This window comes from Chenopodium album, chromosome 5, assembly GCF_948465745.1.
Source record: "Chenopodium album chromosome 5, dcCheAlbu1.1, whole genome shotgun sequence".
NCBI classification, from domain to species: Eukaryota; Viridiplantae; Streptophyta; class Magnoliopsida; order Caryophyllales; family Amaranthaceae; genus Chenopodium; species Chenopodium album.
In genome coordinates this window covers 10,233,136-10,252,811 of record NC_137838.1, presented here as the reverse complement: position 1 = coordinate 10,252,811, position 19,676 = coordinate 10,233,136, and the positions used below count along the sequence as shown (strand labels likewise).

The following is a 19,676-nucleotide window of genomic DNA, read 5'->3' as shown; positions in this document are numbered from 1 at the left end:
AAACATTTAACAGTCTTTAAGGTTGATTATTAAAAACATTTAATAGTGTTTTCCATATTTATACAGTAATAATTTGTTTGAATATGATATAATAATAATTTGTTTCTACAAATACAACCGGTACCAACAAGGCAACAATTGCGGTTGTACATGTAAAACCGCTATCATTACTTGCGATTTTACACATAATCAAAGAAAAAAAAAAACAAACTAATGTCCGATCCTACGTGGACACCATTTAGGGAATAAGTTTTTAAAACAAGCAAAGTAGGAATTAATTTTGATTTCAACAATATCTAGGGACATCATCCAAATTCCAATTCACACTATATATTTAAATAAAAAAAAATAGAAAATATAGCCAAAACTAAGTTACAGAGTGTAAAGTTTATGAAATAAAATAAACTCTAGCAGCTATAATCAATTTTTTGTTAAAGTTTTAAGAGATTGATGTATAGTTTAGGAAATTACATATCTTGTATGCTACGTTACCTTTGTTAGGTTTCCTTAATTTTTTCACTCCGTTTTATTTTAGGAAAGAAAAGTTTCCATGCCTTTGCAAAATTTGTAATTCTCTAGGATTAGCTTACTTTTTAAGGCGGTTTAAGTTTCTCTATATATACTCATAACAATATCAAATTAAGACCAACAAAAAATACACAAGAAAAAATATAGTACTAGATTGATTCTTATTCTTAGCAAATTAGAAGAGAAGAAGAAAAAAAAAAGTCTAGAACAATGATCGTGTACGAGGATATCATTAGCGGCGACGAGCTATTGTCCGACTCGTACCGGTGCAGCGAACTCTTCAATGGGTGTCTTTGGGAGGTAGAAGGGAAGTGGGTTGTGAAAGGCGGTCACATTGATATCGACATTGGTGCCAACCCTTCTGCCGAAGGAGGAGATGATGAAGAAGTTGCTGATGATGAGGAGGCTGTCAAGGTTGTCGACATTGTCGACAACTTTAGGCTGCAAGAACAACCTGCCTATGATAAGAAACAGTTTATTGGATGGGTTAAGAGGTACATCAAGAACTTGACTGCCAAGTTAGAGGGTGATAAGGCTGATGAGTTTAAGAAGAACGTCGAGGCAGCAACTAAGTTTCTGATGTCGAAGCTCAATGATCTTCAGTTTTTTGTGGGTGAGAGTATGCACGATGATGGTGCTACGGTCATGGCTTACTATAAGGATGGTGCTACTGAGCCCACTTTCTTGTACTTCGCTCATGGTTTGAATGGAGTCAAGCATTGAAGGGTGCAAGTGCTTAGGGACTAATATACAAGTAGTAGTGTTTTAATTCTAGTCTTTTAGATTTGGTTATTCTGTTGTTTAAGTTTATCTTCTGCATTAATTTGGTTAAATTTTGTTATGTACTCCATATTAAATTTCCTAAACGCAATATAATTCTTACTTCTTATATTGAAATTATGTTATCTTGCTTATATCTCTAATAGTACCAGAATCCCCACAATAACAATATGCAATCAGTATTGTATGTGGCCATTGTGATGAATGAGAAATACAGAGAATTATACATTGAGATTAATTTATCACTAATAGTACTAGAATCCCTACAATAACAATATGCAATCGGTATAATTGAACCATGAAATATAAATAACAAAAAAAAATTTGGTACTTTCTTATTAGTTTTTTAAACAAGACTCGTGCTGATTATATTGTTTATACTTTATACATAACTTTTTATAATATCTAATCAAGTTGGCTAATTTTGGGGTTTTTTGTGCCAAATTTCTAAGTAGAGCAAGGAAAGAGACCACAAGATTTCCAAATTTCAAGATTAAAATATAACTTTCAATTATATATCTGTTCATGATACAAATTTGAACACACTTTTTACAGGTTTGGGCCATAGTATTGCCCATTATTATGAGAAAGATTGGAATTTGATATATTAATTGGGTTTATGTAATTGGGGTGAACCAAATTGGAGGAATTTAATGAATTAAAATGAAATATACTGGGAATTTGATTAAATCATGGGTTTTGAGCTATGAAAGTTGAAAAGAAAGAAATTGGTTCTTTGATGAGAGTAAAAGTCACGTAGAAAAATGGGAAATTCTCTTTGGTAAACTTTAATTTTATAAAATTCTAAGTGGTAAACAAAGTTATTTAAAATTATTATCTTTGGTACTCATAAACTAGAGGGAGTGTGATGCAACGTGTTTTACACTAGTTTACACTAATAAGCATGTATATATGCATGCAACAAATGCATTGTAACAAACTATGAATTGAATGATGCATTGTAAATTTGTACTCAAAAAACTATGATATAATTACATTATTTTTGTTAATTTATAGGCTGGTCATCAATCACATTGTTTCAATATGTTATGCCCTGGATTTGTTACTGTTAACCATGAATTTCCTGTTGACGCCGTGCTTGAACCAATGTCAAAAAGAGGAGGAGTCATACGTACTCGGTACTTTAATACTGAACTGTGTTTTTTTAGTTATGCATCAATAATCTATTAAAGTTCTTTTTTTTTTTTTTTTTTTTTTTTTTTCTTTCTATAAGTCGTTGATTTTTAAATACTGCCCTATTACTAAAATAGAATATGATGATTATGTAGAAGGGTAGGAAAAAAAAAACGGATGCAGTAGTTAATTATTGAAGATCGTCCTTTTCAGAAAATTATATGTAGTAATTTGAACATAATCTTTATATCTTGGATACATGGTCAATTATGGACTAATAGTATATACTTGGTATGTTTAATGTGTGATTACAAAGGATCCGAAAGATGGGAATTGGTGGCTTATAACAGGCTATATGAAAACCGTACAAGGGTTTTGGCCGAGAAAGATATTCAATGGATTGGCAAATTCAGCAACATTTGTTTCATTTGGTGGCGAAGCAATGAAGCATATGGCCCTGTCGATCGACCTTTACCACCTATGGGAAATGGTTACCACGGTATCGCAGATTTATTATATGCCGCTCTTATTCATGAAATTACAGTTTTGGATGAAAATTTTAAGGAAGATTATGACCCAAAAGAAACTGAGACGTATAGTGATGATCTGCAATATAAAGTCATTTATTACGGATGGACTAATAAATATGGACGTTTGATCTTTTACGGTGGTACTACTCCACAAATTTGATGTAGATAGTACTACTACTTATATTGATGATCATTAATAAAAAAATTCTCTATCTTTTTAAGAAATTCCATATCAAGTGTTTGCTAAGATTACAGGTTTTTAAGAGTTTTGGACCAAGAAAATAAACAGAATCAAAGACTAACCTTGCAACTGTTGCAATCTCAAAATTATATATAAAGCTTAACATTAAGATTATTATTTACATCAATTGATATTCTTCTTGTTCCTATAGACTGTTACAATTGAGAACTACGGTATCCTACATTACAGAATATCCCGGGCCACCACCCCCTTCTGGGACTGTCCACTCGATGTTTTGCTTTGGGTCTTTGATATCACATGCCTGAAGAATTAGCAGCAAAATAGAAACATTAACCTATACTAATCTAGATTTTCCGAGTTCTACTTCCACACTTCTACTTAATCAGAAGTCAGAATTCTTCTCGAAGTAAATTCAGATTGGAAAAGACAGAATTGCCAAAAAAAATTTACCTTACAGTGGAGACAGTTTTGGGCATTAATTTGCAGCTTCATGTCGCCGCTATCATCAGGAAGATACCTAAAAGTCATGCAATATAAGACCATCAGAACTAATCAAAGGAGAATCACCACAAGTTAAGCAAATACTGAATAGGACAGTTAAGAAAACATCAAGAACTCACTCGTATACACGTGCTGGGCAATATCGTGATTCAGGACCAGCAAATTTCGGGAAATTCACCTCTTGAGGGATCAACGGATCCTTCAAACGAAGATGAGCAGGTTGATCATGGTCGTGATTTGTGTTGCTCCTAGAAAAACATAAATAAGAAAATTTTCAAGAGTACTGAACATGAGGAAAAATACATCATTAGAATCAATATATAAGATTAGTTCAACAGATAAAAAGTAAATCACACAGTAGTTTCATCAACAGATAGATAACCTTTGCAGTTTCCTACAGATATTCTCGAACATAGTTAAATTTTCATGAATATAGCAAGTGTCATATTCAAGTATGCATTGAGTTATAATGGATTCAATTAGCATTTAATAATTAGCCATTTAGTGACATGTTTCAAAAACTGGCTCTCATATATTCTTTTCAATATGCGTCTATTTTGATTTCTCATTTGTTTTAGACAAGCAAGGTCTTACATTAGCTTCCTTTATGAGGACTGAGAGCGTCAGCACTCAGCAGCCCGAGGGGTGGGGTCAAACCTTATAATCGTTCTCTAATATTTGGGATGTGATCCAACTGACCCACATCACATTCCCCGCTCTATATTATGTCATTATGAAGAACTGAGTTCAAGCAGAGAATAAAGCAGTCGCTAGTGACAGCTCCATTAAGCGGCAGCATTGCAGCAATAATAGTTGAACCATAATTGCACTTAGGAAATTTACAAGGAAAAAAAGATAACAAGGATAAATGGCTAAAGCAGCTATAATTACCTGTAAAGTGAAGTTGGCATGTCAAAGGAGATTACTCCATCAGGTTTAGGATAATCAATAGGAGAATGCAAGTTTGCCACCTACATGTTGGAGAAAAAAAAAAAATATTTCAGTGAAATCGAAGCACAAAAATGAAAAGGCGGGGAAGACATTAATTAAGCCTCATACTAAGTCGCCAGCAACTTTTCTAGGATGTGGTACATCCATCAATTTATAATCAGATGGAGAAGAAGAAGAAGGAAACCTTCTGTGCAGAGAGATAATAAAAGCACAAAGATAGGAAAGCAAATCAAGAAATCAGCTAATTGTCGGTCTATTTATTATTTATCATTATATGCAGCGACTATTCTCATAGGTATATCCGTATATATACAGAATAGATGATTGTGTTGCCCCCGTTTCCAAGGTGAATTGCGAGTTTAACAAAACCAATCACTATCTTTGTTTGTTTAATTTGACACAGAACACTGTATTTGTTTCTGCAGAAGTCACAAGGTTACCTAGGCTGGTGTACAAAAAATAAAACACAATAATTTTGTCGATATTTATTCCAAAAAACGGTAATTTGGTGGAGAGATTTGATAGCAATAATATATGGGAGATACAGAGTAATATCTTAGAGTACGAAGCTACTTACATTAGTTGCTTCATGATCGGGCTTTCCATGCTTCAGAGTCCAAGGTGACCTTCCTCTAAGTATGTAACTGCCATAGATATATGAAAATGTCAATCCTCAGATTGCAAGAGGAAAGCCGGAAGTATAGGGCAATGTTAAAGGTTAAACTACAAATGATTTTCGACAGAGGTAAGTCATTACTGTTCTATGGCACTCATTGTCAAACCAGGGACAAGCCCATAATCAAAAGCCTGCAAAAAATGAATGGCCATTAGATTATTGAGATATCCAAAAAATAATGCCAAATATGCTGTAAGACTTGTAACAATCTAATCTTCCTAATATGCAGAAAAACTCTCTACTCTGCAACATAGAGTGGGGCACCCTCCAAATGTAAGCAAAAAGACTAAAATACCTACATAAGATAATTCAAAGACTAAAGTTATCTTTATGGGAAATGAGAGTGTATGTTAACTAACAGGCCGGTAGTTTCTTGCTTTGTAAAGTTCTTCCCATATCCAAGAAGTCTGTAACTTGTCCCAATACACTTCCATCATCAAGCCCTCATGCAGGAGACCAAAAGCAGATTCTGCTGCTAGCATTCCTTTAATAGTTCATTAGAAAACAGAGAATCTTTATCAGCAATGAGCGAAAATATAAGATACTAAGTATAAGTTACTCAATTTGCAGAAAAAGCATATCTAACTTCATAGCACTGTGTTTTAAAAAAATAAAAAATTAAAAATTAAAAAAAAGGGTCTTAGCAATTAAAAGATAAAATGTGCATATTAAGATATCTGCCAATCATACTGGCACAACACTTGCACCCTTTTCAAAATCTATAAGAAGCCACAAACAGCGATGCAAATACTATTCAGTTTCAAATCATGGATATCACCACTCGATAATTTACCAACTAAAAGCAGGTTGACAAGTTGTAATAGACCAACATTAGGAAAAGCATTTTGGGAAGTCTAATACTTTTAGGGGGTGTTTGGTATCAACTTAGTATTGGTAACGGAATGGAAACAAATTAGGAGGGGAAAGGGTAATATATAGTGTTACCCTTACTAGTTGTTTGGTATTACTAAGGAAACGTAAACAATTACAACCAATCTATTTCCTTTTCTTTGGCATAAAAAAAGGGAAAACAAATTTATTTATTTTTTTAAAAAAAAGGAAAAACAAAATTAATATTTAGTGGGCGACATTTATCGCAATTCACATTCACAGGCTGCAAAATTGCTTCAAGACTTCAACTTACTCTTTTTTTTTTTTTTACTCCAATTTAATTACTCTAATTTAATAATTCAAATCATCAAAAATCAGATGACTAGATCACTTTTTCTTTTATTGATCATTAAATCTCAAATACACTAGATTGAAATCTTAGCAGACCATCAAAAATCAATATTATCAACCCCAAATCAGATTATCAGATTATTGCAAAGGTAGATCAATCTTCATCATTGATCATTATGAAAGCTCATTCATTTTTTTTTATTTTTTTTTTGGTGGGTTAGATGTGAGAATGATGAGTTGTTGAGTGATTTACTTGACCCAAATTTGACAAGTCTTGAATAATGAAGCAAGATCTTGAAAATGACATGCTGGGAAATCGAATTCGGAAGAGAGAGATTGGGTGAGTAAGAGCTTTGGAAGAGAGAGTCAATGAGAGAAGTTAACATTATTGAATGCCGGAAACGGAATTTGTTTCCTTGGGTCAACGAGTGGAATCAAACTGGGGGGATTTGTTACACCTAGGTAACGGTTTATGTTACTTTCTAGCCTTACCAAACAAGTAGTAATGGAGTGAATTATTTGAATCCGTTACCATGGCTTAAAAGTTCCATACCAAACACCCCCTTAGGTTAGTAGTCCTTGACTCCTTGGCCTTTGTATAAATAGGGGATAGCGTATATGCACTAGGATATCATGTGAATTGTGAGGAAATATGTTGAGAGTAGTAACCTCGAGTTACTAGGAGAGTGATAACCTAAAGTTATCAAGAGAGTGATAGCCTTAAGCTATTAATCTATCCTTTTGTAACCAAATTCTGCCATTATTAATCAAAATTCCAAGCTTTCATCTCATACTCCTTATAATATACAAATTTGAAAATCAGTCCATTACACAATTCATAACTTTCAATCAGATGCATACAAGTATGAAACCTCTAAATTATACAGATAATTTTTATGTTGGGAACCCATCATGGACAGGAATTTTTTTTTTTTTAAAAAAAAAAACAAGAGTGAAAAGTAAATTCATTTGTGTGACACATCCAGAAATGCCTACCCAAAAAAAAAAAAAAAAAAAAAAAAAAAAAAAAAAAAAAAAGCTGTATAAAAATGAGTGGCTTAATGGCTTATCATGTTATAGCAGATTGTGCCGACCTGTTTTGGTTTATATGAAAGTAAAAGAATAAAAACACCACCTGATTTCATTGCTGTATGTGTTCCTTTGATTTTTGGTACGTTTAAAAAGCCAGCAGAGCATCCAATTATTGCACCTCCAGGAAAAATTGGATATGGAATAGACTGAAATTTGGCTACTATCAATTCAAATTTCACATGTAGTAACCAGCAGATGATTGAATAAAGTAATATTGTATATGCAAACACATCTGTGTATTATGTGTGTATACATACATTGCAAGTATAGTGTGGAGTCACTTGAATAGTAGAGTGGCTTTAGCCAAAGGTGTAGGGGCTAGTAGCATCAACGTAAAATGACTCCACAGCTAAACAAACATATACATCAACATACTTCTGTTACCTGAAAACCACCTTCATTCAGTGTGCGAGCACCATACTGGATAACGCTGCCACCTTCAAGCATTGGTTTAATTGCAGGATGGTGTTTAAGTTTCTACACAAAATAGAGGACACCTTAGAGTCTGAAAATCGAAACCTGAATCATATCTGATTGAACTCAGAAATTTTTATTTTTGAAAACATGAAAAGTCTAAGATACCTGAAATTCCTCATATGGATTCAGGAAAGGATTCTGATAATTTAGAGCAACAACAAGGCCAACAGATACCTGCATCAAGCAGAGGTGACGAGTAACCATTAGTTTCTGCAAATGCAAACACGCAGCCACTGGTTTTGTAGTACAGATTAGTCAGATGGAAGGAAAATCAAATAGCTAATTTAGGTTTTTACAGGAGAAATCAGTTTGCAAACAATTTTTTTTATCAAAAATCCACACATGAAACACAGTAGTATTGTGATCAATGATTATTGATTAATTGCTAGTTTGCTACAAGATCAGGCTGATATCGCCAAGATATTTTTTTACTAAAATGTAACCAACCTAGACAAGAACTTCAGACCATGAGTGGTTTTTATTTAGGATTTCAACCTTCATAAGAAGATAGGGAAAGTACTTTGTATCACTTCACTGCAGAGTTTTTATTCCTAGATGACATTTCACAAATTACACTGCTTCACTCTCAAAAAGAGCAAAGAAGACCATCAGAAAACAGTAGACACAAGACAAGAAAAACCAAACAGTTGCAACAAATACCCAAACCAAAACTCATATTAAAATGTCATTGTTCTTAATAAATAAAAGTGTGTTTGCGCATGAGATTATATGTCGACATTATAACTTCTCACCAAGTTGTCTTTCATGTGGTAAAGAAAGGAGCCTCCGTATGTATTGTAATCCAATGGCCAACCCAGTGTATGAAGCACAAAGCCAGGTTGATGTTTGCTGGCATCGATTTCCCACACCTATTGGATGAAATTTGTCAAAAATTAGAGACATAAACATACAGTGGCAAATAGGCAATGTCAAAAAAAAAAAAAAAAAAAAAAAAAAAAAAAAAACAAAACAAAAAAAAAAACAAAACAAAACAAAACAAAAAAAAACACAGCATATATCAAAATGAAAAAGACATTCCTTCCAGACAACTGAAATTATTTCTATAAATCACAAGGTTCCAAGCCAAGGGCTATCTTCTACACCCAACTAAATTTGTAATACTACCTCTGTCTCATGTTATGTGCAACAAAAGAGCATGCACGGAGGCAAAATTTTTTGTGAGTGTTGAATAGAGAGAGAGAAAGATAGTGATGCATGTGATGAGGAACAAGCAAAAAATAGGCTACAAAGAAAAAAGCTTAGAATGATTTTTACCCTTCTTAAGGAATTCTACTAGGTTAGTTCAAGAATGGAAACTTCAGATGTTTACACCGATAAAACTAATTTTATCAAGTTAAATTTCTCCCTAAGCAGAATTCATGCACTAGAAATTCGCACGTTACCTCTTTAATTCCCAGAGCATAAGTCTGATGTTGAGCATTCCCCTTCTCTCTCAACTTGTACTCTTTTATTATTTTCTGCAAGAAAAAGGGGACAGTTAGGATATGGTGCAGTTTAGTTGACATTTAGCAGCAAGATTGTACACACAAGATTCAGTTAACAGACCTCTGATAGTGATCCTCGACAACCCTCTGAAAGAAGGGTAACCCGCCCTGCAAGCAACTCACACAAAAATATTTCAAAAAGCTATTTTTGGTGAAGTTATATCTTCAGAGAGTAGCAGAGATGAGTAAGAAAATTTATTGAAGTTCAAGGCCCTTCAAGCTAAATCGATTAGAGAAAACAAAAAGAGAACGCCATTTTTGTATCAACACCATAATCATTTACTATACCAACAAGGCAATCTTAAATCTAAGTGACATTGGGAATTTGGCATACAAAGCCAATGCTAAAACTTGGCAGTCAGCACACAACAGTCTGGTATCTGTTTCTAGTTAGTAGCTTGTCAAATGAACTTACTGGGCCAAAATAACATCCTAATACTGCAGGATCCACCTTTCATATGCTCCTCATCAGTGCCTAAGTAGCTAAGACACAATGCTAGATGACAAAAAAGTACTTGTATTAAACAAAACTTTTTCCCACATAGTTCGATCCTTACAACAACATTACTAGTGACAAATTTTGGGCAGCTAATAATGTTGTACAATCTGGAGATGCACTTTAAAATAAGGATGACAGTTTTAGAAAACACATGCCTTTTAATTCTACACCACGCTGAAAGTTGTCTTTCCTTGATCCATCCTTTGCAATCCCCATATCATTTGTTGCTATACCAGCAACTTCATGATTTTTATTGTATAAAATCTGTCTATTTACATAACTCATTAGCATGGTGCTGAAGGTATGACTAATCAATTTATTCTAATCATAATATACCTCACTGGCAGCAAAGCCAGGATATATTTCAACCCCTAATTCCTCAGCTTTCGTTGCCATCCAGCGTACTAACTGACTTAAACTGCATAAAAAAAGGATGTCTAGTTACTGCAGACTCAACGAAGACAAATCCCCATGACAACCAATGCAAAGGACAGCTGAAATTCATAAACAATAAATATTATAAAATATCCTTGAATAATAGAAGCAAAATTGCTAATCAGAACGACAAGAAACCAACGTGCCAAACTAACAGAATTCAGAAACCAGTTCAAAAAGCTACACAGACAATATCACCGTACAAGGGTTTCCGCCATAATACCCCCCCCCCCCAAACCCTCCCTCTTATATCCATCACTCCATCTCTTAAAATTCCAGACATTGTCAGAGACCATAACCATCAGTAGACAGTCAAGCCCCCGTAATGACACTGGCAACAATAATTGTGAGTTGAATTTTTAGCAAGCTCAACAGAGACCAAACCCTTAGAGCCAAGAGATGATGTAATTTTTCCATATTGTTCTCATTTGCTGACATTCCAACTCTTATTTACACTTGATTCACCACATGTTTAAAGCCACAAGCTAGACCACTGAAGCAGTGTGTTAAAACAAAATCCTATTTCAGCCTCTAATAAAATCTCCTCCATCAACCAGAAATCAGGAAACTGGAGCCTTTCCAATCTTTTGGACCAAAATGAAAACAACTTAAGGTTCAATCGGCATCATTGTGGTTTTCAGCTTTTTTGTTTTGTTTTTTTTTTTTTTTTTTTTTAATTTTAAAAGTCATATGATATGTTTCATAAAGAAAATAAAATATTCATCAAATTTTTTAAAGTCGTCATTATTTTGAAAGCTGACAACAAAAAAGTGGTTTCTTTTTTTTGTTATTAGTCTTCAAAAAAACAGAAAAATAAAAAGCAAAAAACAAAGATGAACGAGTCCTTAATGTTGGAAAGCAGCCTCTTGGGAATCCTTTCCGATAAAGCGTGTGTGCTGCAAGTGCTCTATTGTGGAAAGGGTAGAATGCTATTATAGAATCCAATGTATCATGATACTTTCTGTTTTGTCCGTCCCAGCTTTGGTGTCTGGTCTGATGATTGTACAGCCAATAGAGCAGTATCAATAGAAACAGTAGCAGCATTAGAGTTTAGGATTGCTTGGGCCGAGTCTTCTATGGCTATAACGACACAAAACTCCCAATCCAAAATTCGGACCAAGAGTCCTATATCGAGCCTGCAAGTCTTCAATTGAAGGGCTTCCTCCGATAAGTGATGGTCCACATATTGAACGAATTGCTGCTGCTTTTGCGTATAAGACATTTCCACCCAAAGATCATCAAAAAGTTATTGGAGCACATCCTCCCAGGGTTCCCTTCCTTTAATTTGAAAGAAACCCCACTATCATGACTCATGATACTAATAAAACCTTTCACTCACTTCGAAACCAAGACCTATAGTAAGTACTTATTACCAACAGATCCCCTTTCCTTCCTCCTTCCATAAAGATAGTAGCTTCTTGTTAGTATATGAACAAGCTTCTTCTCTTTGAAGAAACTAGCCAGACTATGTAGCTAGTAAAACCAGGTCCACTAGGAGTATTCACTAACTGACTGCCTAACGGATTTCGTGGGAGAAGGGCTTTCTGACATATACCCCCTTTTATCACTAACAAATGACTTTGAAAAGTTCAATTCCATGAAAAATTGCAGATAACATGCAAAGAGGGATGTAACATTCCCCTGGATTAACTTAACATGGATATAAGCTAAACATAGTTGCAAACACATGCCAAGATTATAGACAGTAAATCATTCAAGAAATCACCTTATAATATAGTTTCCTTTGTTGTCAAATGGACTTGGGAGTGACAATGCACGATCCCTTGTAAGAAACCAAAACTTATCAGATGAAACGGGAGTATCAATAGGTGCCTATAAACATAAAAGGATAAAACAAATTAGCTTTTCTATTGACAGTGCGCATGGTTGTGGCTTGTATAATCGAGACACAAAAGGTTGATATTCAATGTAATTACAAACGCACCTGTTCCTGTTTCCATTCTGGAATGAGTTCATCCAATGCTCGTGGCTCAAAGACATTTCCAGATAATATATGTGCTCCTAGAGACAACCAGAAATTATAACATAGTGAGTACGATACTCTCTAGTCAACCAGATGCTACTAAGTAATCACATGAAGGGAAGGTGAAAGGACTAGCATATTTTGAAAGACAACATGGAATCTTCTTGTGTATGCCTGAATCCAAAAGAAAGATTGAGACTTATCGATTACCATGCAGGTTCACATCGAAAAATTAAGAGCTAATTGCTTCTGCAACAAATTGCAGTGTCAATGCCATGGAGCCTTTAGGATATTGCAACGTAGAATTCAACTATGCAAACCTATTGTTCTAGTCAAATATCACATTAAACCTTCAACTCCCATCCATCAATGATATTTTTCCACATGTGGATGTCAGCTAGCTTAGTTAATAAAGTTCCACAACTTGGTACTCCGAATAAAACTCCACATACATTACTACCTTTCGTGGCTCTCTATACATGTTTTTAGCAATGGTACAGTAATCGAAAGGCACAAATATTACATTATCAAATTCAAAGATAATTGCTTTAATTCAAACAACACAAACACCAACAAAACATAATGATATAGTACATATGCATAAGCATATCATAAAACTACCAAATTAATCATAAAATAAACAAACAAAAAACACAATGCAATCAGAATATAAGCATACCAACTTCAGCCCCTTTTTCAACAACACAAACTGACAAATCAACATCCTTCTCCTTACAAAGTTGCTTCAATCTTATAGCAGCAGATAACCCAGCAGGCCCAGCTCCCACTATAACGACGTCGTATTCCATTGATTCTCGGCTCGAACCACTGCAAAACCTCCTCTTTGATCCAACAAAACTGAAATTTCTCAAAAACCCACCTTCAATTCGACATGAATTTTCAAAATTACCGCGAATTAATGAGTACCCTGATGAAAAAAATCGAACTTGGGAACACCCAGATGATGAAAAATCAAATTGGGGGCAAAATTGATGAGATGATATTGAGGGATTTAAGAAATTTGGTGGGTTGTATTGGCGAATTTTGAGAAGATTCCATCTTTTGCGGGATAAAATTCTGAGCATGTTTTATTTTATTTTTTCAAAATTTGAGATTGAGTAAGGTAAAGAAAGGATTGTTGAGAAGAAGATGATGATGATTGAGTGTTGGAATAAAACGGGGGAAGGTTTAGAAGTGTAGATGAAGTTGAAATGTGCACAATTTACACTTGTAATTAGAGGAACAAACAACAAATTAACGAGGTTTCAAGTCAAAGAGGCCAGAGGGTATTGTGAAGTTCGTAACCGGTACTCCGTACTAGATTAGGAACGAAGATGTGGAACTTACGTGGCAGGGAAACTAGATTTTGTCGAAGAATATACTCCGTAAATAAGTAACTAAGGTAAGATAAAAGGTTCTAATAGCTGTCAATTCGGGTAATTGAGTCGGGTTTGGATAAGGTAAGTGTGAATCGGATCAACTTAGATCGAGTTAATATCGTAATATATGCGGGTCGGGTTTGGGTTGGGCCATGCTTGAGTCGGGTCACGTTGGGTGATACATCTTATTGGGTTTAGGTTGGGTTTAGGTCGGGTTTAAGTTGGGTTACATTCGGGTCGGGTGAATAATTAGTTGGGTTCAATTCAGGGTTTCACGAGTTAGAACGGGTTAGGGTCATTCTTGGGCTCGAGTCGGGTTCGGTTTAAGTCAATAATTTGCGGGTTATAAACAGGTCGGGTTATTCTCAGGTTTGAATCGGGTTCAGTTCAAGCAAATAATTTGCGGATTATAATCTAGACGATCATTTTCAAGTCGAGTCATTCTCGGGTTCAAGTCGGGTTCGGTTCAAATCAATAATTTGCGGGTTATATAATCTTTTGATGAACCTACTTGGTCTCCCTACATCTAAGACAAAATACGTTGATCAATATTAACATAAAGTAGTTTTAACCTTACAAAGTTACGAATTTACAAGTAGATTAGAATATATATAGCATATATCTTTATTTAAATAGTACGTCAATATCTACAATAATAAAGATGTATATAATAATAAGTCGAGTTGATTTCGAGTCGGGTCAATAACGAGTCGAGTTGATTTCGGGTCAGGTAAATAACAAGTCGGATAGAATTTGGGTCAGGTCAATAACAAGTTGTATTGATTTTGGGCTGGGTTTGTAGTAGATCGGGTTGAATTTCAAGTCGGGTTGGTAATCAATTGGTTTAAGAACATGTCGGGTTAGTAATATATCGGGTTAAATTTGGGTTTGACGGGTTAAAACGAGTTTGGGTTAATTTCGGTTTAGATTGGGTTCGGTTCAGGTCAATAATTTATGGGTTATATTCGGGTCAGGTCATTTCTAGTTTGGTTCATGTTAGGATTCGGGTATCAAATATTCGGGTCATTTCGGGTCTAGGGTTGGTTTCAAGTCGGGTCAGATTGGGTTCAGGTCACCATTTTTTTCAGGTTCAGACGGGTCGATTAATAATCGGGTTCGGATCGGGTTAGGTTTTGACAGATAGGGCTGCAAGCGATCCGATTCGAGCCGAGCCGAGTTTTAGTCTAAGCTTGATAAGAACTATTCATGTTCGAACTATCTCGAGCTTTTAAAAATCTTGTTCGAGCTGGGCTTGTAAAGGAGTTGGCTTGTTCGAGCTTTGCTCACGAACGTACTCGTTTGCATTTCGAGTTTAAGTTCAAGCTTGAACGGGTCTAAATCGGGTTGATTAAATAAACAAGCCTTAATTTATCATTTTAAAAAATGGTTTCTTTTAATTTTATTAACACATCCATTTAATTTTATATAAGATGTTTATATTCTTTCTATAAAAAAAAAAAAAAAAAAAAAAAAAAAAAAAAAAAAAGGTAATGACGGAGTTTTCATGCTTGTACATAATGAAATAATTAGTACTTTTTACAAATATGTATGCTGAATAAAAGATATATAAATTTTTCAAATTTTAATTGGGCGTGAAAAACTTATAAATTGAATTAAACGAGTTGTTCATGAACATTATCGAGTCGAACATATTGTTGTGCGAGCTTTGTTCATTTATTTGACGAGTGTAAGATTTTTGTTCAACCTTGTTTGTTAGCTTAACAAATGAGTTTTGACCAAGCTTTGACCGAGCTTGTTCGCAAGTAGTTCGCAAACGTATCGGCTCATTTATACCCCAGCTCTAGGTTCTGTTGGTCGTAATTCTTCGTAGGTCAACTTGGTTTGGTTAGCGGATTAGTTAATTTGGGAGATTAGGGAGAAGTAATGGAATTCCATTACCAAAGCTAACAAGTCTTTTTTTAAAAAAATTATTTATTTTAGTACCAAAAATTATTTACCATTACTTAACAGATTCCATCCAAGAATCCGTTAAGTGATGTCTACAGTGTCACATTGCATGTTAATACACTCCTAGAGTTAAAAGCTCGGAATCTTGTTTTTCATGTCAAAATTTTAACATGTAACATGTTACATCTATTTAAATACACGACTAAGGAGGTTCCATCTGAAAACCATATGACAATGAGAGGAGTAGCCCCTTAGTCTTATAAAGTGGACACAACTTTCTTATTTCTTCAACATGGAATACACATCCCAATGCAAACTCTCACTTATAAACTCAACCAATATGGGACAACACACCCCACACATATGGGTTTTCTCAGAACACATACAGTGTTAATGTCAACTATAAGAGCTCTTCCAAAATGTCGTCCAAATCATGCGCATCAGAATCCCTGAAAAAAAAAAAAGAAAAAAAAAAACTAAAAGTATCATGGAATATGCACCGATGGCCCGATGTACCATGCATGCCACTTCATTGCCACCTTGTCTATACAATTTAACACTCTACTCGGGGCCTCGTGGCTATTGGGGGTTGTTATTCGTCGCTCCCTTTTTACCGGGTAACGCTCCTATTTTGACTTGAAGTTCCAATTTAACCCCTAACATTTAAATACGGTTTTTTTCCACTATACGACTCACATTTCTCACTCTCTTACCTCATTCACTATCTCTCTAGCTCTCTAAAAAAACTCAAAATCTGAAATTTTTTTTGTTCCAATTTTTTTTGTTCATTTAAAAAAAAAAAAACAACAATCATCAAAAACACAAAAAAGGATGGGTGATTCGAGGCGAATAAGGCTTACATTCGGAGGGAGGAGTTTGGGCAGCGGTGGAGGCAGCGGCGGAGGCGGCTTCGACGGCGAGCAGGTGAAATTTTTTTTTTTTTAAAACGGAACCTCCAGCTTCCGCCCAAAATTTCCGGAAGTTCCAAGGAGGTTCCGCCTCGAATTTCCGGATCCTCCTTGGAACTTCCGGAAATTCTGGGCGTATCTAACTTCCGCCTAAACTTTCCGGAAGTTCCAAGGAGGATCCAGAAATTCCAGGCGGAACCTCCTTGGAACTTCCGGAAATTTTGGGCGAAGTTCCGATTTTTTATTTTTTTTTCCATGAATAATATGCTTTTTTAATTTTTTTATTGTTAATTTAATTTAATTTTTTTGGGATTTTGTTATTTTTGTTGTTATTTTTTTTTAAGCATATTTTGTAGTGTTATTATTTTTTAAAATATGATTGGTATTATTATTATTATTATTATTGTTGATATTAGTAGTACTATTATTATTATTTTTAATTATGATTAGTATTATTGTTGTCGATATTAGTATTATTTTTATTGTTATTATGGTTATTGTTGTTGTTGTTAATTTTATTTGTTGTTGTTGTTGTTGTTGTTGTTGTTGTTATTGTTATTATGGTCATTGTTGTTGTTTTTAACTTTATTTTTTTTTATTGTTGTTATTATGGTTATTGTTGTTGTTGTTGTTGTTGTTGTTGTTGTTGTTGTTGTTAATTTTAATTTTTTTTGTTGTTGTTATTACAATTATGATTGTTGGTGTTGTTGTTTTGATTATTGTTGTTGTTATTATTATTATTATTATTATTATTATTATTATTACTAAAATCGGATTTTGTACTTATTTTATGTAGATCGAGGGTTCTGGTGCTCGACATGCACGACGTCTGAATGCGTCTGTTAGGAGACAGTAATCTCGTTCAGCACCGCTTCAGCCCGAGCAGCAATACGGGTCTACTAGTGGTTGGTCGGGAGACCCACAGTCTGGTAGTAGTCGGCCCTTGTACTCTGCAAGTGGAGCACCCATATCTGACGAGGAAGACGAATGCTCGGCTAGTCATGCTGATGGCCGTGATGAAGAACCGGACCCTCAGGATTACCATACGGTATATAGGGGTCAGTTTGGGAGATTTGTTGGTAGTGGATCGAGTCAGCCTACTACCAGCTCTGCAGAGGCATGGTTAGTGCAGGAACCGATGCCGGGTGGTCCTGAGGATGGGACTGTTATCCCTAGTTTTGGCGGTCACGTGGCACGGTATATCTAGATCGAGCAGGAGCGTAGTGTTTTGCGCTGTTTGAGTAGGATAAAGTTATGTTCTGACTTGTTCACTTGGCGAGGTCTTCAATCTGCGGAGGACCTCGGGGCGATTGATGCTAGTTGGTTGTCTCACTTGCCCGGCCTGATGTTTAAAAGACTTGATTGACCGCTGATTTCTGCTTTTGTTGAGAGATGGCAGCCAGATACGAACACCTTTCATATGCTATTTGGGGAGATTACGATCTTGTTGCACGACGTGTACAACATACTTGGGTTACGTGTCGAAGGTAATATGGTCACCACTACTCCTAGCACGGACGTGTTACGGGACGCGTGCTCGATCACCATGGATATATATGACTCCAGATGATTTGTCTGAGATTTGTGGCACAAAGACCATTTGGCAGGGTAGTGGGGTGTTGACTGATAAGATTTTTGAGTCGACATTGGCGGTTGACCGGGAGTTTAGTGATCAGCTTAATGGATACTTGTGGTTAGTGCTTGGAGGTACACTGTTTGTAGACAAGAGTGGTAACCGTAAACATCCTTCCTTCCTCCATGAGCTATGTTATATGGATGTCTCTATTAACGAGTATGCTTGGGGAACAGCTGCACTAGCTTACTTGTATCGGCAACTGGGCACGGCATCACGGAAAGGTGCTGATTCGATTGCTGGTTGTCTCACGCTTCTGCAAGCGTGGATTTACGAGTACTTTCCGTGCTTTCAGCCACAGCATGGTACCTTGACCCGGGACCTTCAAATGCCTCGTGCATTTGCTTGGGATGTTGGAGCGGGATGTCCTAGCAAGAACCTGGAGCGCCTGTTATCTTTTCGTACTAGAATTAATGCGCTTACTGACCGTGAGGTGAACTGGCTACCGTACGGAGTTGATCCTGCATTACGAGTGCCCCCCACTTTATTCATTGGCTGCATCCAGTACCGTAACATCATTGAGCCGTACATGCCTGATAGAGTGGTGCGACAGCTTGGTTTCGTGCAAGGCATTCCCCGCGAGATCATCAGGCCAGAGAAGGCCAAGAGGCCGACTAACTTGAAGATGTATCGGGTAGACTTCCCGACCGAGATGACAGATGTGATGTGGAAGAGGTTTGTCCCTAGGGTATCTCAGAGTGTAGTTTTAGGTGCCCTCACCAGGCTTAGTGTTGCATATCATGTTAGATTAAAAGCAAGTACATTTAAAATTAATTTCACAATTCTAATTTTCTTATAAATGTTCAAAGTTAGTGAATGTACATTACAAACTACCTAAATAATGCATCCCACATGTCCCTTCTAAATTCATATTGTTGATCCCATCCATTAACACTATCCTCGTGGTGTTCAGTCCACCAACCGGCGATCGGCGGGAGAGGTGAATCAGGTACAAGGTCAAGACGGATGAAATGTGATCCACCAACTGTAGCAATCACAAACTCTCGACTGGGTGTCCGAACCCCGTTGTGTGCCCTCAGCGGTAAGACTGTGATGCATGGGTAGTAACAAGTTGGTACTAGGCCTACCCCGAGACAAATCACCCTTGCGTTGAACCACGTAGCAATAGGAAATAAATCTTGAATTGTAAACATCCAATGTCGCTCCCCGACAGCCCCACCATCCCATCGAATACTCTCTACGTTCATCCAAAGTCGTCCAAGCCTGTAAATCCGTTCGTACAAATCAGGATGACCGACGATCTCGTTCGCTATTGTTTCCCGAGCGTCAAACCACAGCGCCTGATCGCCAAAGAAGAAGTCGGCGACACAACGAAAGCCACATTTCCCATCACCAATGACATCCTTCCAAG

At 35.9% G+C, this 19,676-nt stretch overlaps 1 protein-coding gene and 1 pseudogene across 1 annotated transcript; one reads left to right on the top strand and one right to left on the bottom strand.

Moving 5' to 3' along the window:
- Nucleotides 1-693: 693 nt before the first annotated feature.
- On the top strand, nt 694-1,288 carry LOC145630399 (translationally-controlled tumor protein homolog pseudogene; annotated as a pseudogene).
- A 1,983-nt stretch (nt 1,289-3,271) lies between these two features.
- Nucleotides 3,272-13,767, bottom strand: LOC145631852 (electron transfer flavoprotein-ubiquinone oxidoreductase, mitochondrial-like). The gene is made up of 18 exons (XM_081684055.1): nt 13,156-13,767; nt 12,438-12,514; nt 12,219-12,325; nt 10,394-10,475; nt 10,213-10,321; nt 9,620-9,666; nt 9,457-9,531; nt 8,806-8,922; nt 8,159-8,227; nt 7,961-8,053; nt 7,620-7,722; nt 5,662-5,786; nt 5,384-5,433; nt 5,204-5,270; nt 4,567-4,646; nt 3,795-3,923; nt 3,625-3,691; nt 3,272-3,475 (listed from the first exon to the last, which is right to left on the bottom strand). The coding sequence occupies exons 1-18, from the start codon at nt 13,559-13,561 to the stop codon at nt 3,392-3,394; spliced, it is 1,887 nt and encodes a 628-aa protein (XP_081540181.1). The 5' UTR covers nt 13,562-13,767; the 3' UTR covers nt 3,272-3,391.
- Nucleotides 13,768-19,676: the final 5,909 nt, after the last annotated feature.

Coding starts and splice junctions, on each gene's coding strand:
- LOC145631852 (XM_081684055.1), bottom strand. CDS start 13,561: ATGCTCAGAATTTTATCCCGCAAAAGATGGAATCTTCTCAAAATTCGC. Junction 7,723..7,960: donor TGAATGAAGGTGGTTTTCAG/GTAACAGAAGTA, acceptor GCCAAATTTCAG/TCTATTCCATATCCAATTTT. Junction 4,647..5,203: donor CCGATCATGAAGCAACTAAT/GTAAGTAGCTTC, acceptor TCCAACATGTAG/GTGGCAAACTTGCATTCTCC.